The following is a 21,929-nucleotide window of genomic DNA, read 5'->3' as shown; positions in this document are numbered from 1 at the left end:
CAGTGTGACGACGCAGCCACGCTACAGATTATTGTACGACGACCGGGGCCCCCAGCGGGCCCTGGCATGGCCCACCGCTATAAGCCTATTATACCTCACTCATTAACATTCCTGTCTGGGTTGACATAGCCCCATTAGCTACTGGATCCATTATTTCACCTCATTGGGCCGCGGCAACAACATCCACTCACACAAGGGACAACTTTACTAACTACATTTATTTATGCAATTACTTGTACCCAGTCCATTTGTGCACTCTCAGAGCTAAAGATCCGTAAGTGTCCATTTGGTTCCTAACTATTGGTAATTGGTAAATATACAGTAAAATGTACTTTATAGTGCTTTTATCCAAAAATACATACAGTAGATTGTGCAATACATTCACCCATTCATACACACATTCATACGCCGATGGCAGAGGAAACCATGCGAGGCACCAACCTGCACATCGGGAGCAATTAGGGGTTCAGAGTCTTGCTCTTCGACACCAACTCTGGGGGGAGCCTGGGATTGAACTGGGAACCTTGCGGTTCCCATCCGGCCACGCTACCAGCTACTCTACCCCTGAGCCACTGCCGCCAATTAATCACTTAGTCTGGACCCCCTGCCTAGCTTTTGATTGACTGACTGACTGACTGACTGACTGACAATATGCACAGAACAAAGAAATGAACACGGGAAAAAACATCAAAACGAGGAAATTAGGGCTGTCAAAGTTAACGCACTATTAACTAGTTAACTCACAATCCTTTTAATGGCACTCATTGTTTTAATGCGCGATTAACGCACTGTGAAGTTTGACAGAATGGTTGAGAGATGCATGCATGTGAATGCAGGCAGTCGGTGAGCCCCGCCTCTCTCCCCCTCTCTCTCTCTCCCAGTGAGTCTACACAATTAGAAAACTTAGATTTTTTTCTTTTTTTTGATCAACATGGCCTGTTATCTCTCGTAATGGTACCATTGGCCAACATCAATACAGTTCTTTAGTTTGGGTCTGGAAGGCTAAATCTCATCAAATGGTGGTCCGTGGCTCAAATGCAGAATAAATAATGGAACTTGATATGAAAAATCTTGAAAACCACTGATTTAAGGTATATTTAGAACGTATACAAAATATGCGATTAATTTGCGATTAATCACAGTTAACTATGGACAATCATGCGATTAATCAAGTTAAATATTTTAATCGATTGACAGCCCTAGAGGAAATACAAGAAAGATATAAAAGGGTATAATTCCACCGTGATTGTGCAAAATGTACAATTACATGGAGGAGCATGTTCTTGAAGGTGGACGCCATTAGCCGAGGATGTTTATGCCATATACAGTAGTAGTGTCACCATGAGAAGGTGTACTGTACAATGATATGTCATCATTATGATGATTCCTTTAAGCAGCCAGAAATGAGAAGAGGCTAAGAGAAGGCAGAGACACATGGAGATGTAAATTAACGCAGTGTAGTCGACCACAGCATTCATATTTCCATGTAAGTATAAAACCAGTGCAGTACCATGTGTGTGTGTGCGTCTGTGTGTGTGTGTGTGTGTGTGTGTGTGTGTGTGTGTGTGTGTGTGTGTGTGTGTGTGTGTGTATCTATGTGGTAAAATCATCAGTGTTAAGTGGGACTGGGAGTGAAAATTCTTTTATAGAGTAGACTCACAGAGTCCAACAATAAATACTAATTTGGTATGTTCAGGCTCAGGGCCTAAAACTACAAAACCAAACACCCAGCAAGACATTACAACATCAGGAACTGATGATATTGTCATTAAATAGCTTGTCAACCTCTGTGCGTGCGTGTGTGTGTGCGTTCGTGCGTGCGTGCGTGCGTGTGTCTGTGTCTACTGCGTCTGTGTCTACTTCCCACGCCACCATTACATGGTGAGGAATCGTCGTTTTAAATTATTGGTTGTTTTACAATTAGTTAAAGATTCAGTTTGGGTTTAGGGTTAGGTTTAAGCATTTAGAGATTATGTTTAGGGCTTAGGGTTGGAGTTACGACTTAATTATACTTGTATATAACTCAGGCTTTATTAAGGTTAAACATGGCCATGCCTGAAGAAGGTCAGTAGACCGAAAGCTTGCCAAATAAATTGATTGTGCGCAGACCTGAGTGTGCGGAGCTTCCCTTTATTTTTCTCATGTTCCCTTTGTGGCTCCAGCACCTCTCTTAGGTTTTTTCAGCGGATGAGCGGTGGTTCTTTTTAAATTTTTGTCCAAACATGGCCATATATAAATGGTACAAATGTATTGCATAGTAATGCATAGTAATAGTACATGTGTGGGAGAAGTTGAACCATGTGAGGACTTATAGAGTCAGGTTGCATGGCCATTTTGGGCGGGAACCCCTTTTCGTGTTTTTAACATTATGTTATAATTTTGCTATTGAAATATTAGCAGATCTACAAGCTATTTTTTGAAAAATCGTGAAAATATTTATTTCAGAAAACTGGAGGATTTAGAAGATTTTATTTTTAGGTCAGGCCTAAATGGGTTAAGAGCCAGTCTTGGTCATGAAGGGACCAGGCAGAGGAAACTGCCGACATGAACATTAATTGGAAACATATAATCTCTGCCGGGTGGAGACCTTGTATGTCCAAAAATGTTACTTTTCAGAAAGAAATAATTTTTTTAAAATCTTTGTTCTTTCACAATAAATCTACAGACACACTTAACCACATTTAGTTTCAAAATGTTTAAAAAAAAGGTTGTGAGCTTGTAGATCGGCTATTTGTGCTACTTTTGTATGACGTTATTACTTCTTACGCGACGAAGTAGGGCACTCATTTACGAAAATAAATCAATATAAGAACAAATAAGAGGATAGCAATGCTATACAGAGGTGAGAATGTCTCCCATGGAGGCCTCTCAGACAAAGACACTCAGCACTATTTATCCCCACCTGCCAGCTGAGTCAGCGCTAAAGTCCATAAAAGACATCCGCTAAGAGGCTTTGGAAAAGGTTGGAGACAGAGCCAGCAGACCACAAGAGAGTGCATGAAGATAGATTTATACTGTGGCTTACGCACTGCACTGGCTGATGGGTTTCCATTTAATGAACCCAATTCAGCATGCAAAACAGCCAACTAAGTGTTTTCTGGGGTCATCTGATACTACGGTTAAAAAAACGAAACAATTATCTGGCATCACAGAGTAGACGTCATCATTTTCCAACAGCATCGCCTCTATACATAATTTCACCTTGCTTTGATAGAAAGCCTGCAAGGCGCAGGTGTTTCTGTCATAATGTCAGTTGTTATCAAACTTTTTCATGTCTTTCAAGTCAAGAAGAGAAGACCCAAATTGGATGTCTTTGGCCATAGACCCCAGACCTCTCTTTCGAGACAGTGTTGACTCCGTGTAATTTCGAGAATGAATAAAACTTGAATGAATTTTGACAGCATTTTTTTTATTTTAGTTTTAGTCATAGTCTTTTGAATAGTTTTCATTTAGTCACCTGCAATGTTTTTGTCTAGTTTTAGTCGACTAAATCTTATATTTACTCGAATCTTTAACACTGAAAACTGAAAATAGCTGATCTACAAGCTCACAATGCGTTGCGAGCTTGTAGATCTGCTATTTTCAGCATGCAACCAAGTGTAATGACTTGTGTCTTTTAGGATCTTTGTCCACTAGTCCCTTCCTAACATTTTAGTCTAGTTTTTATTTGTTGACTAAATTGTCAATATATATTTCTTAATTTTAGTCATCATAGCTTAGTTCTCATTTAGCTTCCATTTAGTTTGCATCAGTGAAAAAAGGTAGTCGACAAACATTTTTAGTATTAGACGCCGAAATCAACACTGCCTTGAGAACCTGCATTATGTGCATGTGGAATAACGCTAAGACCATCTGCATTCTGCAGCAGCTCCTACAAGACAAACGTGAGATAAAATCAAAGGTCTTTAGAGAGCACTGAAGAAGATGAGATTACAAAGACTACAGTATAGTGGCCATGGCTGAGGTCTGGACAGAGAGGCTGTGGTAATCAGAAGGTCAGCGGTTCGCCTACTGACCCCCTAAAGAGTCCCTGAGCAAGACACTTAACCCCGTACTGCTCCCCCCCGAGCGCCGATCAGAAGTGGTGGAAAAAGTCAAACTCAATTGTTTTGCTTAAAAGTAAAAGTATCAATTCTGCAATGTAGAACTACTCCATTATAAGTAAAAGTCCTGAATTCAAAATCTACTTAAAGGACAACTTTAGGTTTTTTTCAACCAAGGTTCATGTTTTAGGTTGTTATTAGAGAAAGTAAAAGATGACTTTATTTTAGCAGATTTTAGCTGTTTTTGACACGAGGGCGGGGGCATATTCGAGCATGGGGTTATAAATATGTATTTGTTTACAAAATGTTATAGCGATTTATTTTTTTATTATTTACTATAGTCCTACTAGACCCCAATAAATTACATCTGGCCATACAAAATCACAGGATCTACTGAATGTGAAGGTAGCCTACTGAGGGGAAGCCACACTCTGAGTCATAGGCTCAGTATGTCAGTTCGACCCATTCAGTAGATCCTGTGATCTTTTATGGCCAGATGTAATTTCTTGTGGTCTAGTAAGACTATAAATAAATAATAAAAAAGAAATCGCTATAAAATTCGGTAAAAAAATACATATTTAGCCCCATGCTCGAATGCCCCCGCCCCCTGTCAAAAACAGCTCAAATCCCTAAAACGAATAATCAAATGGCCGAAATGTATATAGGGATGAAGAGGTTACTGTATGTTTTGTATAATAATAATCAAAATCTACAAAGTAAATATTAACTAAAGGTGTCAAATAATTGTAATTGAGTAAATGTACAATATTTGCCTCTGAAATGTATAGTGGAGTAGAAGTAAAAAGTACGGAAAATTTGACGTACTCAAGTATAGTAGTAAAAGTACAGTACTTAAGTAAATGTACTCAGTTACTTTCCACCACTGCTCATCATCACAGGCATCAGTGACCAGCTGGGGCACCCAGCTGACGGCTGGTTGTTTACCCTCTCCCCTGTTCCAGACCTGAAAGGTTCCACTGTTTCCCCCCCTATCCCATTCTGACCTGAGATCAGATTCATACGAGGTTTCCGCCAGACACACACTGGTCTGATGAACCCATTCTGACCTGAGATCAGATTCTAAAAATGTCAGTCGCTCTTCGATTTTTCAAAAATAGCAGACCTACAAGCTCGTATCGCGCCACTCGGTGGCGCGATACGAGCTTGTAGATCTGCTATTTTTAAATAGCCAAAGCATAACATGATGCTGACACCAAAATGGGTGCCCGGTCAGAATGGCCTATACTATTAATCATTTAAGACCTGAGACCAGATTCTGACTCAAATCATGACATTTTTCTGAAAAACCTATGTTTCTCTATCAGACATTTTCATACTTTTTCATGTCAATGACCGCCGACCAAATGTTGTTCCAGGGACCAAAACAGAAGCAAGGATTTGAGTTAAAAACGTTCGCTGTGATAGAATATATATTCTATATAGATTTGCGCCACATTTTCACAACTTTTCAAAAATAGCAGATGTACGAGCTTGTAAGATCTGCTATTTTTCAACAGCTTACGTTTAAAATAACAGTTAAAGTGGTCAAAAGCTATGAGGTGACACAGATGCGTCCTCAGGTCTAAATGGGTTAATCATTAAAGCCTGGGGGTCACCCTGGAACCCCCATCAATCATTTAGCTGGCGGACCCCCCCTGGGACCCCCTCGAGGAACGCCGGAGGTCCCCCGGACCCCACTTTGAGAACCACTGCAACGGAATGTGTGTGATTATGCACCCCGTGTCCAGTAAACACTCAGGATGACATCACTGCACAGGCACTTCCATATCACTTCATTACAACATGTATCCACTCTGTCTCAACAACACCAGCGATAACTCTGACCCACTAGCGCACGCACGCACGCACGCAAACATGCACACATGCACGCAAACATGCACGCACGCAAACATGCACGCACGCACGCAAACACGCACGCTCACACACACACACACACACACACACACACACACACACACACACACACACACACACACACGCACGCACACACAGACACACACGTGATACACAGTAATCAGTTACATTAACACTTGTGTCATGCTGGATGGCATGTTGTGTTTTGTCCCCCTCATTACACACTCACATAATAGTGCCATCAGCTGGAGGAAAGGTGTGAAAGTGAAACCTTACCCGTCTTCCTTTAGGTCCTCTGGCACCGATGGGCCCGCGAGATCCAGCCAGGCCCTGAGCGATGACAGAAACATAGAAGGAGAAAATGAAGAGGATAAGAGAGAGAGAGGGGTGCGATATAAAGCAAACACCCCCCCCAGGGGTGACCTCGGGAGCACACTCTGCCGTTTGTTGTTAAATCTGTCACTCATCCCAATTTAAGGGCCCGTGCTCTTCGGACCCCCCAGAGCTGCGTATTTATGTTTGTTTTGGTGACTCGGCGTGGCCCCCCCCGCCTCGCACCGGCGCTCGCCCCACACCCTGTCAAAGTTGGACCGTGGCGGGGCTAAAAGGGGGCAGGGTCAACCTCTAATTGGTCAGAGGTGTTGGTGTTTTGACTGACAGGGTGGTGATGCGGCTGCAGCAGGAGGCCGCCAGATCTCATGAGCCTCACAGAGAGCTATAAACATACCCCCACCTTCACTTAAAGGGCCACTTCACCCCTTTTGCAACCTGATCTTATTTTAATGATGTTTCGGAGACAACTGGGGTTTTTATGTGGGTAATTTGTCCTTCCTGGACTACCATTCCCATATGGTATATGACTCAATCGTTAGATTGTTCAGAAATAATTTTTATTATGATGTTTATGCCAGAAATTGATCATTTTTATATCAAAAGTCCATACAAATCAAATTTTAATTACTCCCTTTAAACAAAAACGTGATGACGTGTAGAGGTACACATGAAGCTTGATTAAATTCACCTGTGCGCGTCCGTCCACACAGCTGCTACTGATTACAGAAATACTTTTTTAATCCCATTAAAGATGACATCCAGACAGTGTATTACTCTGTTTAAACTTCAGCAGCGCGCTAAAATATGTATTTGAAAACATTATGGGGTAGAACTAATCCATGAGCTTTGCTGCCTGTCGTTCTGTGACTTTGTTTACAAACAACTACGTCCCATAGCCTGGAGGGATGCAACGTTCTGATTGAACTTGCTGTTTCAGGCTGAAACTTCAAAATAAAATGCCAATAATGCGTATCGTTCATTGCACCACACCTTTAAAGGGAGTTTATAATCTGTCCAAAGAAAACGGCTACTCCTTTAATAATGCTTGTTTTGCTGCCTAAAGCCCACGACACAGGTTGGATGTCACACTAATGGCTGGTAAATGGTAAATGGTGACAATGACAGCCTTATTGTGGCTTTAGGCTGGCATCAACATGTTCATGAGATTCCTGATCCAGTCTAGAGAGAATCAGCAGAATCACCTTTTTTTCAGTTGCCACGGTAAAAGCTCATCTCTCTGCCAAGCAACTTCAAATGTTGATCCATGCTTCTATCTTGTCGGGGCTAGACTGCTCTGCTGCCTCTCTGCTGCCTCTTCACAGGCACCAAAAAGCGTGATCACGTCTCATGGTGTGTGTTTGTTTACAAGTCAGATAGACGGCCATGCTGTACAAGTTTACCGTTATGTGGCTTATTTCTACCCTATAATGTTTCCAGATACATATTTTAGCATGATGATTAAGTTGAAACCGAGTAATACACTGTCTGGATGTTATCTTGAATGGGAATAAAAACGGAGGATTTATGTAATCAGTAGCAGCTGTGTTGGACGGATGCGCCAATATGGGGAATTAAACGGGTGAGCTTCATTTTTATTGGCTTTTATCGATGCAGGCCTCGACACGTCATCACGCAGAACATTTTCGTTTTCAGGAAGTATTAACAAATATTTTTTATGGACTTTTGATATAAAAACACACAAAAATGAGAATTTGCCAATTTTTTTGGCATCCATTGTTAGGTATGCCCATATGATGAATACGGATATTCACTACACCTTTAATTTTAATTAGATCGCATCCTGTTTGATTGTATTGTTGTACTGTTGTTAACCTGTGCAGCATTTGGTCAACTACGGTCGTCGGTCGTTTTCAAATGTGCTACATGAAACATATATCCCTCACAAAACAGGGGCGTTATTAACAGAGGGAGGGTGGGGGGCTTTTTTAATAAACAAACAATAAGAGTGTACGAATGGAACCAAATTAACCCGTAAGGGTCCATTTGAGTCTCATTCGTACACTCTCAGAGTTAGGTGGCATATACAATGCCTACCAAGTCCATGAACTGAAACATTTGAGAATCCCTGCTCCAGACTAGAGTAGGCAGGGTCTCGACCCGGAATACATTCTTCAATTCGAAATGAAAGCCATGGCTTTCTGTCACGTTGCTTTCCGCCCGAGGTTCTGTAGCTCACGTCATCACAACACCTGGTGACACAAGGTTCTGTGGCTCATGTCATCACAACAGCCTGGTGACACGAGGTTCTGTGGCTCACGTCGTCACAACAGCCTGGTGACACAAGGTTCTGTGGCTCACGTCGTCACAACACCTGGTGACACAAGGTTCTGTGGCTCACGTCACAACAGCCTGGTGACACAAGGTTCTGTAGCTCACGTCATCACAACAGCCTGGTGACACAAGGTTCTGTAGCTCACGTCGTCACAACAGTCTGGTGACACAAGGTTCTGTGGCTCACGTCATCACAACAGCCTGGTGACACAAGGTTCTGTGGCTCAGGTCACAACAGCCTGGTGACACAAGGTTCTGTGGCTCACGTCGTCACAACAGCCTGGTGACACGAGGTTCTGTGGCTCACGTCGTCACAACAGCCTGGTGACACGAGGTTCTGTGGCTCACGTCGTCACAACAGCCTGGTGACACGAGGTTCTGTGGCTCACGTCATCACAACAGCCTGGTGACACAAGGTTCTGTGGCTCAGGTCACAACAGCCTGGTGACACAAGGTTCTGTAGCTCACGTCATCACAACAGCCTGGTGACACAAGGTTCTGTGGCTCACGTCGTCACAACAGCCTGGTGACACAAGGTTCTGTGGCTCACGTCGTCACAACAGCCTGGTGACACAAGGTTCTGTGGCTCAGGTCACAACAGCCTGGTGACACAAGGTTCTGTGGCTCACGTCGTCACAACAGTCTGGTGACACAAGGTTATGTGGCTCACGTCATCACAACAGCCTGGTGACACAAGGTTCTGTGGCTCACGTCGTCACAACAGCAAGTGAGTTGAGGAGACAAGTAGTGACTTACTGGGCTACCCGGTGGTCCAGAAGGCCCACTTCCACCTGGTGTCCCTGGGTGACCCTAATGCACGCACACACGCACACACACACACACACACACACACACACACACACACACACACACACACACACACACACACACACACACACACACACACACACACACACACACACACACACACACACACACACACACACACACACACACACACACACACACACACACACACACACACACACAAAACAATTACATTACAAACACGGAAACATCTGTTTAACTTTAATAAACAACATAACGTACTGTAGGATGAATGTAGGAAAACCATAGACGAAGACATGCAAATGCAAAGTAAAAATGTAGTGCTGTTTTATCTCCATTCATTTCATGACTAAATGACTCAACATTCAGGCAGCATTACGCCAATTAAAACACACACACACACACACACACACATCTGTAAAAATGCTCTGAGTGCTGGAGATCACATTCATCGTAACATTATCCCTCGAGGGAGGTAATAAAAAGAAGGAAAAAGTGAAACGCTTTTAACAAACATTTCGGCGTTTGGCAGCATGTCCCTCCGGTACAGTTATGTTGCACAATTACTAAGGCCCAACTTTTATCAAATGCTAAGTGATGGCGCTGCTATTCTCAGTAAGTCATGACACTGAAACCGGCTGCATAGATGTTGTTAAATATGCTATATATATATATGTCTATTCTGTGACATTCTCTTTAGGAGAGCAGCTTTAAGAGAGAGAGAGAGAGATATGTGTGTGCGTGCGTGCGCCCGCGTGCATGTTTGTGTGCGTGCGTGTGTAAAGGTTTTCCTGTAAATTCCTCATGTTTGTTCTCTCTCCCTTTACACATTCTGTCTGTCGCTCTCCGTCTCTCTTGCTCTCTGTCTGTCTGTGTGTGTGTGGCTCTCTGTCTGTCTGTGTGTGTGTGGCTAAGTTCTCAATGGAAAACAACTGGTCATTAATCACCAAGATGCTGCTCTGTGTCTCTAGAATCTAGATGAATGATGTCTGATGTCTTATCTATTCACATACATGGGATGGATTCAATTATAATTGTGTTGCTGTACACTGTGGTCCTGTGGTTGACAGAGTAGACTGTGAACGTCATCATGATATAGTCAGGCATGATAAACTTTCCCACAAACTCTTGTCCCCACGTCATAACAGGCAAATATGAGACAAATATGTGGGAACCTTTGGCGAAAATTTGATTTGTTACAAGGCGCCGTGTAGCGATGATTTGTGAGCTTGTAGATTAGCTTTTTTCAAAGTAGTTCAACCTATACATTTGCCATGGACCAAATAACTTTAGAGATCTCGGTCTGTCTTTGTGCATGTCATTATTGTCATACCCCCCTGATCCCCCCTGGCTTGCCCAGTTGATCTGCATTGTGCACAGAGACATTGATTAATGCTGTTTATTAAATGTATTAGTGAATGAAGTTTCCCCATTGACTTATAATGGGAAAATCAAATCGTATTTTTTACCTGGAGACGGTAAGAGTTGTACTATTTGCCCTACGGTCAAGTGCCTCTGAGACCAGACTGATTACACCTCAAAATACATATATCAATAATATGATCTATTAAATTGCATTACAGTACATCATTTGGTGTTCATATTCGAACGGGTAAGGACTAGTAATGACAAATAGTGGAAATAGCTGATCTACAAGCTCAGGAAGTAGAACAACACCTCCTCTGTGGTCCTCAAGACTGAAGGTCTTTGAGTTTGAACACTGATACCCATTTATGTCATTTTGGATTGTTAATTGGATAAAACAATGCCGGACAGCAATTTGAGAGGTGTGCAAATAAATCCGTTTTTTCATAGAAATAAACCAGACTGTGCCTAAGGGACTTAAAGGAGAATTCCATACTAAAAGGCTTTCTTACCTTTCTTTGTAGTTGTTACGTCCCCACCAAAGAGGTCCAGGTGTTATTTTGTGCAAAAGCTCCTTATTGGCTATTTCCCCTACCATAAGCCCTAAATGAATTGCATTGAATTGAATGGGAATTGAATGGGGCTATGGGGTGTTGTGCTAATTCGCTTATTTCCATTGCTCAAAATTATAATTTCTTTGTATATAATCCTCTCTTCATAATGTAAATAATATCCCAAGCGGCACACTTTACTACTTCTTTCGATGGAAATAAGCGAACTAGCATAACAAGGGTAGGGAAAATAGCCAATAAGGAGTTTTTGCACAAAATAACACCTGGACCTCTTTGGTGGGGACGTAACAACTACAAAGAAAGGTAAGAAAGATAAGAAAGCATTCTAGCATGGGATTCTCCTTTAACGGGAACACAAAGGATGGATAGACAGACAGACTAATGGGAACATGGCCAAACCATGCCAGATATAATCCGGAACATTGAAAATCATTACATTACTATTTTTGTGTTTCCATTCCGGGACCTCCAAATTGAATGTGGCCGTGGACCACCAGTTGAAAAGGTGCTGTGGCAGGGACCCCCATAAGAGATGCGTTGTAAAATTAACCACAATTAACGACGCGGAGTGTTGTGAGGTCTTCTATTCGGCTATTTAAGAATTTAAAAACTGATGTATAAAATCTGGCTAGAGCGGTTACATTTAGATGTTTATGCTATATTAACACATTTTGCACCCTCTAGAACCCCAGAATCCCCAGATCCCGTTTTGGGCACCACACTGCTTTACATGCAGCTCACTCACTGAGATCACTTATTGAGCTCTGGTTAGTGCTTTTTAGCTCAGGGGACGTCCTTAAACTGTGAACCATGAGTGCGTTTCGCTGTCTAGGAAACCATCAGAGTCTGTTTAAAACCAGAAGCAATTTCTGTCAACGTGCCACACAACACTGGTGTTGAGCCCAGATATGAATATATTCCCATGGGAATAACACACACATTTTAATGTAAGCTTAGCATTTCTTAGCCTCTCTTTCATGATTGCCCAAACGGGAGTGCACCGCCCCTCCGCCCCTGCCGCCTTCTCTGTGCTCTCTCTGTGCATCTGAAAAACCACATCTCAGCACTCCCAAGCAGGCACGCAGGCACTCACAAATGCACGTACACACTTGTGCAAAGCAGGCGCGCACACATGCACACGCACACACACACACCGCCACTCTCACTTACCGTTGATCCTTTTTCTCCTGGTGGTCCAGGAACTCCCATCTCTCCTCTGTCCCCCTAAAAATCCACACATATTCACAGTAAACTCATCAGTGTTCATTTAAAAGGGGGGGTGTCATTGTTCATTCATTTGTTATTAAAATAAGTGTTAAATAGCTCTACATTCTGATAGTATTCGTTGCTATAGATAGTGTTTGTTCAGTAACAGGGGTTGCCCCTGTGGCTCCAGCTCTTAAGTAAACAAAAAATGCATTTTCAGGTCAGTATGAGGCAGCAGTGGATCAGGGGTAGAGCGGCCAGATGGCCACCGTGAGGTTCCCAGATTGACCCCCCAGAGTTAGTGTTCTTGAGCAAGACTCTGAACCCTTAATTGCTCCTGATGTGCAGGTTGGTGCCTGGTATGGTTTCCTTCGCCGTCGGTGTGTGTGTGTGTGTGTGTGCGTGTGCAGGCACGTGCACACATAGACATCAAAGGGGGCTTCAGCCCCTGCCCTTTTACCCGTCTGTAAAACAACTGTCCTCACCAGACCATTCACTACATGGTGAAAGAAATTAAAATGCCCTCCTCTCCTTTCCATGCCATACCGGAAGGCAGCGTTCTCCTGAACTCGAACGCAGTTTAGCAAATTTTGTTTTTCGAAATCCATACCGTACACCGCATCTCCAGTAGATAAAGAAGAGTGCTGGGTTGCACCCCGAAAATAGCTAATCTGCAAGCTCACAAGGTTGTCCCGCTGCGAAGCGCTGTGAGCTTGTAGATCTGCTATTTTTGTCCAAAAGTGCCCTCTTACGGGATTTCAGCCCCTGCCTCTCTAACACTCTCTGCACGTCCCTGTGTGTGTGTGTGTGTGTGTGTGTGTGTGTGTGTGTGTGTGTGAACTGAGGCACAGAAGAACAAGTCTACTCATCCAAAGCAATCCAACAAACAATTTAGTGTAGCGGTTCCCAAATAAGAGAAATGTGTCTCCCTGAGAGAGAAAATACATCAATTAATAGCCCTTATTTCACATAGTGAAAATGGCTGATCTACAAGCTCACAATGCATTGCGATGTGTCGCGTTGCGGGAGCATGTAGATCGGCTCTTTTCACTATTTTAGAACACTGAAAACCCCTGATTTAGTGTGCAGGAGGAGGACGAGACAGCATACCTTCTCCCCGGCCAGGCCCGTCTCGCCAACAGGTCCAATGAAGCCTACAAGACCCTGAAATACACACACGCTCCAGGTTGGATGGGCAGGATGCAGGGATACAGTACATGAAATACACACACGCTCCAGGTTGGATGGGCAGGATGCAGGGATACAGTACATGAAATACACACACGCTCCAGGTTGGATGGGCAGGATGCAGGGATACAGTACATGAAATACACACACGCTCCAGGTTGGATGGGCAGGATGCAGGGATACAGTACATGAAATACACACACGCTCCAGGTTGGATGGGCAGGATGCAGGGATACAGTACATGAAATACACACACGCTCCAGGTTGGATGGGCAGGATGCAGGGATACAGTACATGAAATACACACACGCTCCAGGTTGGATGGGCAGGATGCAGGGATACAGTACATGAAGGAATGAACACACGCTCCAGGTTGGATGGGCAGGATGCAGGGATACAGTACATGAAGGCATGAACATGCTATAATTATAACAAATGAAAGTAATAAGAGGGGTCTTTACCCTTTCTCCCATGGTTCCAACCGTCCCTGCGACACCAGGTTCTCCCTGCAGGGATTATGTGTTGTCAGTGGTAGAAAAAGTACCACTCAAATGCTTTACTTAAGTAGAAGTATCAATAATGCAACATAGAAATACTTATATACTTACTATCTTAAGTAAAAGTCTTGATATCAAAAGTATGGATATCAAAAATTTATTAAAATACAAAAGTAGAAAGTGCTCATTGTGCAGAATGTCCCAGTCCCATGTCAAGTTTTCAAATGTGTAAAATGTAAAAGATATTTTGAAAATAAGCAGATCTACAAGCTCACAATGCGTGCGTCGCATTGTGACATGTTGTGAGCTTGTAAGCTTGTTACAAGCTGTTGTTGTGAGCTTGTTTCAAATGTACGTATGTATGTAGTTAATGTATGTTTTTAACAATAATCAAAATCTACAAAATAACTAGTAACTAAAGTTTTCAAATAAATGTAGTGGAGTAAAAGTACAATGAGTAGAAGTAAAAGTATTGGAAATTGGAAATACTCAAGTAAAGTACAAATACCTTAAAATGTACTAAGTACAGTACTTGAGTAAATGTAGTTACTGTGTGTTCTATTTTTATATCCATCAACTGTGCTATCAACCACTATTCATTGTAAGGTGAATATTGCCAAGCAGAACAGATATATATGCCATTTTTGACTGTTCACCTTTATTCCCTCTGGTCCGACCGCCCCCGGGAAACCCTTCCTGCCCATTCTGCCCTGAAAAAGAACACATCATATACATATATACATGATCACACATCATAGACTCTCTGCTACTGCACGTAAAAGAACACATCATATACATATATACATGATCACACATCATAGACTCTCTGCTACTGCACATAAAAGAACACATCATATACGTACATATCACACATCATAGACTCGCTACTGTATGTAAGAGTGCTCTAAGATGACTGACTGGTCACATCAGTATGAGCAAATCTCTACGCTATGAGATGACTGGTCACATCTGTATGACTAGATCGTTGAGGTCAAACGACGAAAAGGGAGTATTTCTTTAAAAAAAATTATATAATTCCTTTTTACAATAACCTGATTATGTCAAGCGATCTAAATGTGATGGCTCTATGATATAATTTAAGATTAAGATTCACATCCAATAAGATAGAAACTGAGACAGCCAAGTTCTAAAGGTTCGGTGGCATTCAATTACGGCCGCTAATTGTTTAATCAAACGATCGACTCTGCTTAATACGCTAAACCCGCCTTTTGTTTTGTGTGTTTAATTCGCCGTATTGTAATAATTAAAAAGAAACAGCGGCTTTGTCGCGGACCCGGTGACGAGGCCGTCACGCTATGATGACGAAACCGGAAATCAACCCATGCGCTGGGCTGCTGGGGCTTCTGGGAAATTGAGGCCAATACAAGTGGACGGGGGGGGATTTGTCTGGACCACAACGCCTCTTGGAGGCGGATCTTGTGCCTCACCATCATGGCCGCTGGTGCTGATTATCAAAACAAACGGACGGACCACTTTTCGCCGGATTTTCACGGACCAAATACTTCAGCGCCGTATATGCTCTGAAGGTAATAAAACAATCTCGGCAGCTTAGAATATTTGATTCAAGTGCGGGTAAAGCGTTTTATGGAGTCAAACTGTTAAATGTACTTCCCAATTGCAAAGTTTTATATTCTGGAAAAACTGGCAGCTTTCACAATTCACTACAAGCCCACAGTGTATTCCGCTCATAAGCACACAGTAAAACCTCATTCCTGTTGTAATAGGAGGGTTAATATGGCACTGGGAAAATATTTATTCAAATGGTTTTCTCCAGCACTGACCACAGACAAATCTGTTTTGGTCATTTATTTTCCCCAGATTGATTTATATGTTGGTCTGAGCTTGTTAGCCACTCATCACGAAGGCAGGAAGGAAGGAAGGAAGGAAGGAAGGGATGGATGGATGGATGGATGGATGGATGGATGGATGGATGAATGAATGAATGAATGAATGAATGAATGAATGAATGAATGAATGAATGAATGAATGAATGAATGAATGAATGAATGAATGAAAGAAAGACAGAAAGAAAGAAAGAAAGAAAGAAAGAAAGAAAGAAAGAAAGAAAGAAAGAAAGAAAGAAAGAAAGAAAGAAAGAAAGAAAGAAAGAAAGAAAGAAAGAAAGAAAGAAAGAAAGAAAGAAAGAGAGGGAACTAGCAGAAAGAGATTAAGTCAACAACGATGGACACACATTGTTATAGATCGCCTATTATCAGTGTGTCCTTCATATAACAACAAAGTATAAATCTGGCTCCGTATAGACGGAATGAGAAATAACAGAGTGGAGTGAGATGGTTGCAGTGGTTTGTATAGTGCTGCATTGGTCTCCTACAGCGGCGACTATGTTGAATTATTGGTTCAGGAATGCAACATTCCTTTGGGTGAAGTATTCCTTTAAATGGGGGATTTCAGTCATCACCACCTGGTGGCCAAAAGCAGGAATTACCGTCCCTGGTGCATCGTGAGTCTATCAACAACTTAAATAATGCTGTACTGACTACAACCATAATACATCTCTAAACTACCATATCTCTACAGGTTCCCCTGACTTCAAGACATAGAGAGTGTTCTGTGACTCTTCTATTCATGTAGGATTCTGTGCATGCTGTTCACTAAAGCCCAAACTACACCAAAGGGTCGGGTCGGGTCGGGACAGGACAAAACTTTTATTTTAAGGTCAACCACACCAATGCAACTCAATGAGTTGCTTTGGATTGTTTTGTTATGTCCCGACCCTTTGGTGTGGTTTAGGCTTTAGACGAGCGTCTGTGAACCTAATATTCCTCGGAGAAAAGACATAATATATTGATAATAGTAAGACATGTGGCGCTATATGGGACTTATTTCACACAACACTGCTATCATGCAGTCAATAGGCACGCATGCTGCATGTCCTGCATGCTACATATTGTGCATACTGCATCTCTCTCTCTCTCCCTCCATCTCTCCCTCTCTCTCTCTATCTCTCTCTCCCTCTCTCTCTCTTCCTCTCTCTCTCCCTCCCCCCCCCCCTCTCTCTCTCCATTCCCCCTCTCTCCCCCCCCCTCTCTCTCTCTCTCTCTCTCTCTCTCACTCTCTCTCTCTCTCTCTTCCCCTCCCTCTAGACACTCGACTCGTACAGTATACAACTATACAGTACATATACCTTGATAGAGATACATCTGTATGACAGTTGTCAGGATGTCACGCACGCATGCACGCAAGAAACGCAAAACACACACACACACACACACACACACACACACACACACACACACACACACACACACACACACACACACACACACACACACAGCGGGGGGTAGCTGCTGCTTAGACAAAGAGCTCAGCTGAAAGGAGAAGCAGACCTCCTGTTGTCTGCTCTCCTCCTCCACCACAACCTGTTTACTGAACACTCACCTCAAGTCCTGTTAGCCCTGGTGGTCCGAGCGGACCATCGTCTCCCTGCAAACATCGAGAGAAATAATGTCATGATCACTGATCATTTCGTCCGCGTATGTCCTGTCTAATAGTTTGTTGATGTTGTTGTTATGTGTACTGTAAATCAGGGGTGGGAAACTTTTGATGATGGAGAGGGCTATATTTTTATATTTCCAAACGCATTGCAGGGCGCCGCATTGTATGTTGGGCAGAAACCACTTCATTTTAACAATTTTCAGAAATGAATGCCCAACTTTGTCATTCTATGTCACACAAAAGTAGCAAAAATAGCCGATCTACAAGCTCAAAATGCGTCAATTCTTATTCAATTTCAAATGCATTTAGTTGTACTTGAACTTGTTGTACTTGAACTTAAATAAACAATACATTGGACGTAAACAATACAATTTGAATACTAGGCATTAAGATACTAAATCAATAATATCTAAGCTGAAATCAATAATATATCGGTATTCCGATATTAACCTGCGGGCCGCATTAAGTGAAGGTGAGAGTGTGGCCGCCAGTTGCCCATGTATGCTGTAAATCGTACCTCTAATCCAGGAATTCCCCTTGGTCCGGGCAAACCTCTGGCACCTTGCTTTCCCTGAGGTGGCAAGAGAATGTCTCAAAAGACTGACCATTCAACAATAAATACGCACACACAATGTTTGCTTTCATCTCGTACCGCCGCCCACCCACCCCACGACCACCATGGTTTGATTTTTTAATGCTTTTCACTCACCTTTGGTCCTTCGAGGCCATTCTCTCCCGGTGGCCCCATGTCGCCAGGGAAACCCTGTTAGGAGTGTGATAATATATGACGTTAAGGTTTTGAAGACAGTAGAATCCGGAGTATTAATGGAAACCAAAGGTTTTACAGTGTAGTTACCATTGACACAACATACAATACAGGCACATTATTGTATATACTGTATCTATTTGTATAAATGTATTGTATAAATATATGCATGCCTCTGGGCCAGTGGGGCCAGCCGTGCCAGCCGGTCCGATCTCTCCTAGTTTGCCCTGAAAGACAGAGAGGGAAGCAGGACATGAAAATGGCCGCCTATAGTCATAGGTTGTCATCTGCTGAAAAGAGTGGTGAAAGATTCTAGAACACCGTTACACATTTGTAGGTCACAGACCAATTTTTATGGGTCACAACTCGAGTAAAAATCCTATTTTCTTAAAAAATGGGCATAGGAGGGCCTCCTATGCCCAGCTTTTAGTGTGTGTCCACAAACTTTGTCCTACACAAACATTAAATTCCCATTGACAATGAATGGAGAATTTTACGTTATAGTGTACATTTTACGTCATCAGAGTCAAGTCCAATTTTAAGGCGAGTACGCAAATTGTGATTGGCCGGAATGAGATGATGTACGAAAATGTACGATGATAAGAGCGCCCCTCACTTCACACGGGTGTGATTTCTTGATTTAAAAAATAATAATTTTACACATCTGAAAACAAAGAAACAAATCTAAGAAATTCCACAAATAAAAATAACAATGAAGAAGTCGTGAAAATAGCTAAAACCACAGTTCTAGATCAGTACTTCACAACCTTTACAGGACGTGACCCCCAAAAGAATCATATTTGAACTGGGGACCCCTGCTAAATAATTATATTTGAACTGGGGACCCCTGCTAAATAATTATATTTGAACTAGGGACCCCTGCTAAATAATCATATTTGAACTGGGGACCCCTGCTAAATAATTATATTTGAACTAGGGACCCCTGCTAAATAATCATATTTGAACTGGGGACCCCTGCTAAATAATTATATTTGAACTAGGGACCCCTGCTAAATAATCATATTTGAACTGGGGACCCCTGCTAAATAATTATATTTGAACTAGGGACCCCTGCTAAATAATTATATTTGAACTAGGGACCCCTGCTAAATAATTATATTTGAACTAGGGACCCCTGCTAAATAATCATATTTGAACTAGGGACCCCTGCTAAATAATTATATTTGAACTAGGGACCCCTGCTAAATAATCATATTTGAACTGGGGACCCCTGCTAAATAATCATATTTGAACTAGGGACCCCTGCTAAATAATTATATTTGAACTAGGGACCCCTGCTAAATAATCATATTTGAACTGGGGACCCCTGCTAAATAATCATATTTGAACTAGGGACCCCTGCTAAATAATCCTATTTGAACTGGGGACCCCTGCTAAATAATCATATTTGAACTAGGGACCCCTGCTAAATAATTATATTTGAACTGGGGACCCCTGCTAAATAATCATATTTGAACTGGGGACCCCTGCTAAATAATCCTATTTGAACTGGGGACCCCTGCTAAATAATCATATTTGAACTAGGGACCCCTGCTAAATAATTATATTTGAACTAGGGACCCCTGCTAAATAATCATATTTGAACTAGGGACCCCTGCTAAATAATCATATTTGAACTAGGGACCCCTGCTAAATAATTATATTTGAACTGGGGACCCCTGCTAAATAATTATATTTGAACTAGGGACCCCTGCTAAATAATTATATTTGAACTGGGGACCCCTGCTAAATAATCATATTTGAACTAGGGACCCCTGCTAAATAATTATATTTGAACTGGGGACCCCTGCTAAATAATTATATTTGAACTAGGGACCCCTGCTAAATAATCATATTTGAACTGGGGACCCCTGCTAAATAATCATATTTGAACTAGGGACCCCTGCTAAATAATCATATTTGAACTAGGGACCCCTGCTAAATAATCCTATTTGAACTGGGGACCCCTGCTAAATAATCATATTTGAACTAGGGACCCCTGCTAAATAATTATATTTGAACTGGGGACCCCTGCTAAATAATCATATTTGAACTGGGGACCCCTGCTAAATAATCCTATTTGAACTAGGGACCCCTGCTAAATAATCATATTTGAACTGGGGACCCCTGCTAAATAATCATATTTGAACTGGGGACCCCTGCTAAATAATCATATTTGAACTGGGGACCCCTGCTAAATAATCATATTTGAACTAGGGACCCCTGCTAAATAATCATATTTGAACTGGGGACCCCTGCTAAATAATCATATTTGAACTGGGGACCCCTGCTAAATAATCATATTTGAACTGGGGACCCCTGCTAAATAATCATATTTGAACTAGGGACCCCTGCTAAATAATCATATTTGAACTAGGGACCCCTGCTAAATAATCATATTTGAACTGGGGACCCCTGCTAAATAATCATATTTGAACTAGGGACCCCTGCTAAATAATCATATTTGAACTGGGGACCCCTGCTAAATAATCATATTTGAACTGGGGACCCCTGCTAAATAATCATATTTGAACTGGGGACCCCTGCTAAATAATCATATTTGAACTGGGGACCCCTGCTAAATAATCATATTTGAACTGGGGACCCCTGCTAAATAATCATATTTGAACTGGGGACCCCTGCTAAATAATCATATTTGAACTGGGGACCCCTGCTAAAAAATCATATTTGAACTGGGGACCCCTCACCCTGATAAGCATTTGGAATTGTAGGAGTTGACTTGGTTCCACAGATAAATATTGTTGCGTTGAGAGGCGTTGTGAGCTTGCAGTTTGGCTATTTTCACAATGTTTTCCTCTTTCTTTATTTGGCAAGTTGGCCAATGTTTGACCGGTTTATATGGTATAGTTTGTTGATTACTTTTGATACTGTAATGGTATTTTTACTATTTGTCTATTATTTCTTTCATCTGGGGACCCCTCCAAAATAATGTGGGGACCCCCCTGGGGGGGTTGAGAACCACAGTTCTAGATGACATTATCATGGCAAGCTCACCTGTGGTCCTGGTTTTCCTCGGACACCTGGTAACCCAGGACCCCCCTGGATGCCCTGTCAATCAAAAAACATGTACAACCACGGTCATTACAACTAGAACTAAGACTACAGCTAAAGCTAAAAGTAAAACGGTCAAAGAATTGCGTTAACTGAAACTAAAATAAAGTAAAAAAACACAATAGAATTGCATGTCAAATAATCTTTGTTTAACCTTTCCCACCATCATTCATTCACTGATGTCATGCATTCTTTCACTCTTTTCAGCTTCAGCTTTCCTCACAATACCTGACAAACAAATGCTAAAACGACATAAACTAGTCCATTCTAAACTACTTATGGACAAGCAAACTGACAATAGACACCAAATTCAAAATCGAAAATCAAAACCAAAACTAAGGAATATTTCAAAAACGATAATAACTGGCACACAAACAAAGCTTCAGACAGGCTTTGGGATGAACCCAACCTCCAACCCACTGGCTGATCTAAAACATTAGACACAGATCATGAC

The 21,929-nt window shown here is 42.0% G+C and overlaps 1 protein-coding gene across 1 annotated transcript in view; it reads right to left on the bottom strand.

The window, feature by feature from the left end:
- Positions 1–21,929, bottom strand: part of LOC310879189 (uncharacterized protein) — a 131,276-nt gene that overhangs the window by 25,109 nt on the left and 84,238 nt on the right. Inside the window, exons 18-28 of the mRNA XM_083793650.1 lie at positions 21,419–21,472; positions 18,577–18,630; positions 18,347–18,400; positions 18,155–18,208; positions 17,581–17,625; positions 14,817–14,870; positions 14,125–14,169; positions 13,586–13,639; positions 12,440–12,493; positions 9,300–9,353; positions 6,195–6,248 (exon numbers count right to left, since the gene is read on the bottom strand). Of these exons, the coding sequence (XP_083649776.1) occupies positions 6,195–6,248; positions 9,300–9,353; positions 12,440–12,493; positions 13,586–13,639; positions 14,125–14,169; positions 14,817–14,870; positions 17,581–17,625; positions 18,155–18,208; positions 18,347–18,400; positions 18,577–18,630; positions 21,419–21,472 (576 nt within the window). The remainder of the gene's footprint in view (positions 1–6,194; positions 6,249–9,299; positions 9,354–12,439; positions 12,494–13,585; positions 13,640–14,124; positions 14,170–14,816; positions 14,871–17,580; positions 17,626–18,154; positions 18,209–18,346; positions 18,401–18,576; positions 18,631–21,418; positions 21,473–21,929) is intronic.

This window comes from Protomyctophum parallelum (assembly GCF_964188405.1).
Source record: "Protomyctophum parallelum genome assembly, chromosome: 21".
Classification (NCBI taxonomy): Eukaryota; Metazoa; Chordata; class Actinopteri; order Myctophiformes; family Myctophidae; genus Protomyctophum; species Protomyctophum parallelum.
This window is presented reverse-complemented; position numbering and strand designations above follow the sequence as displayed.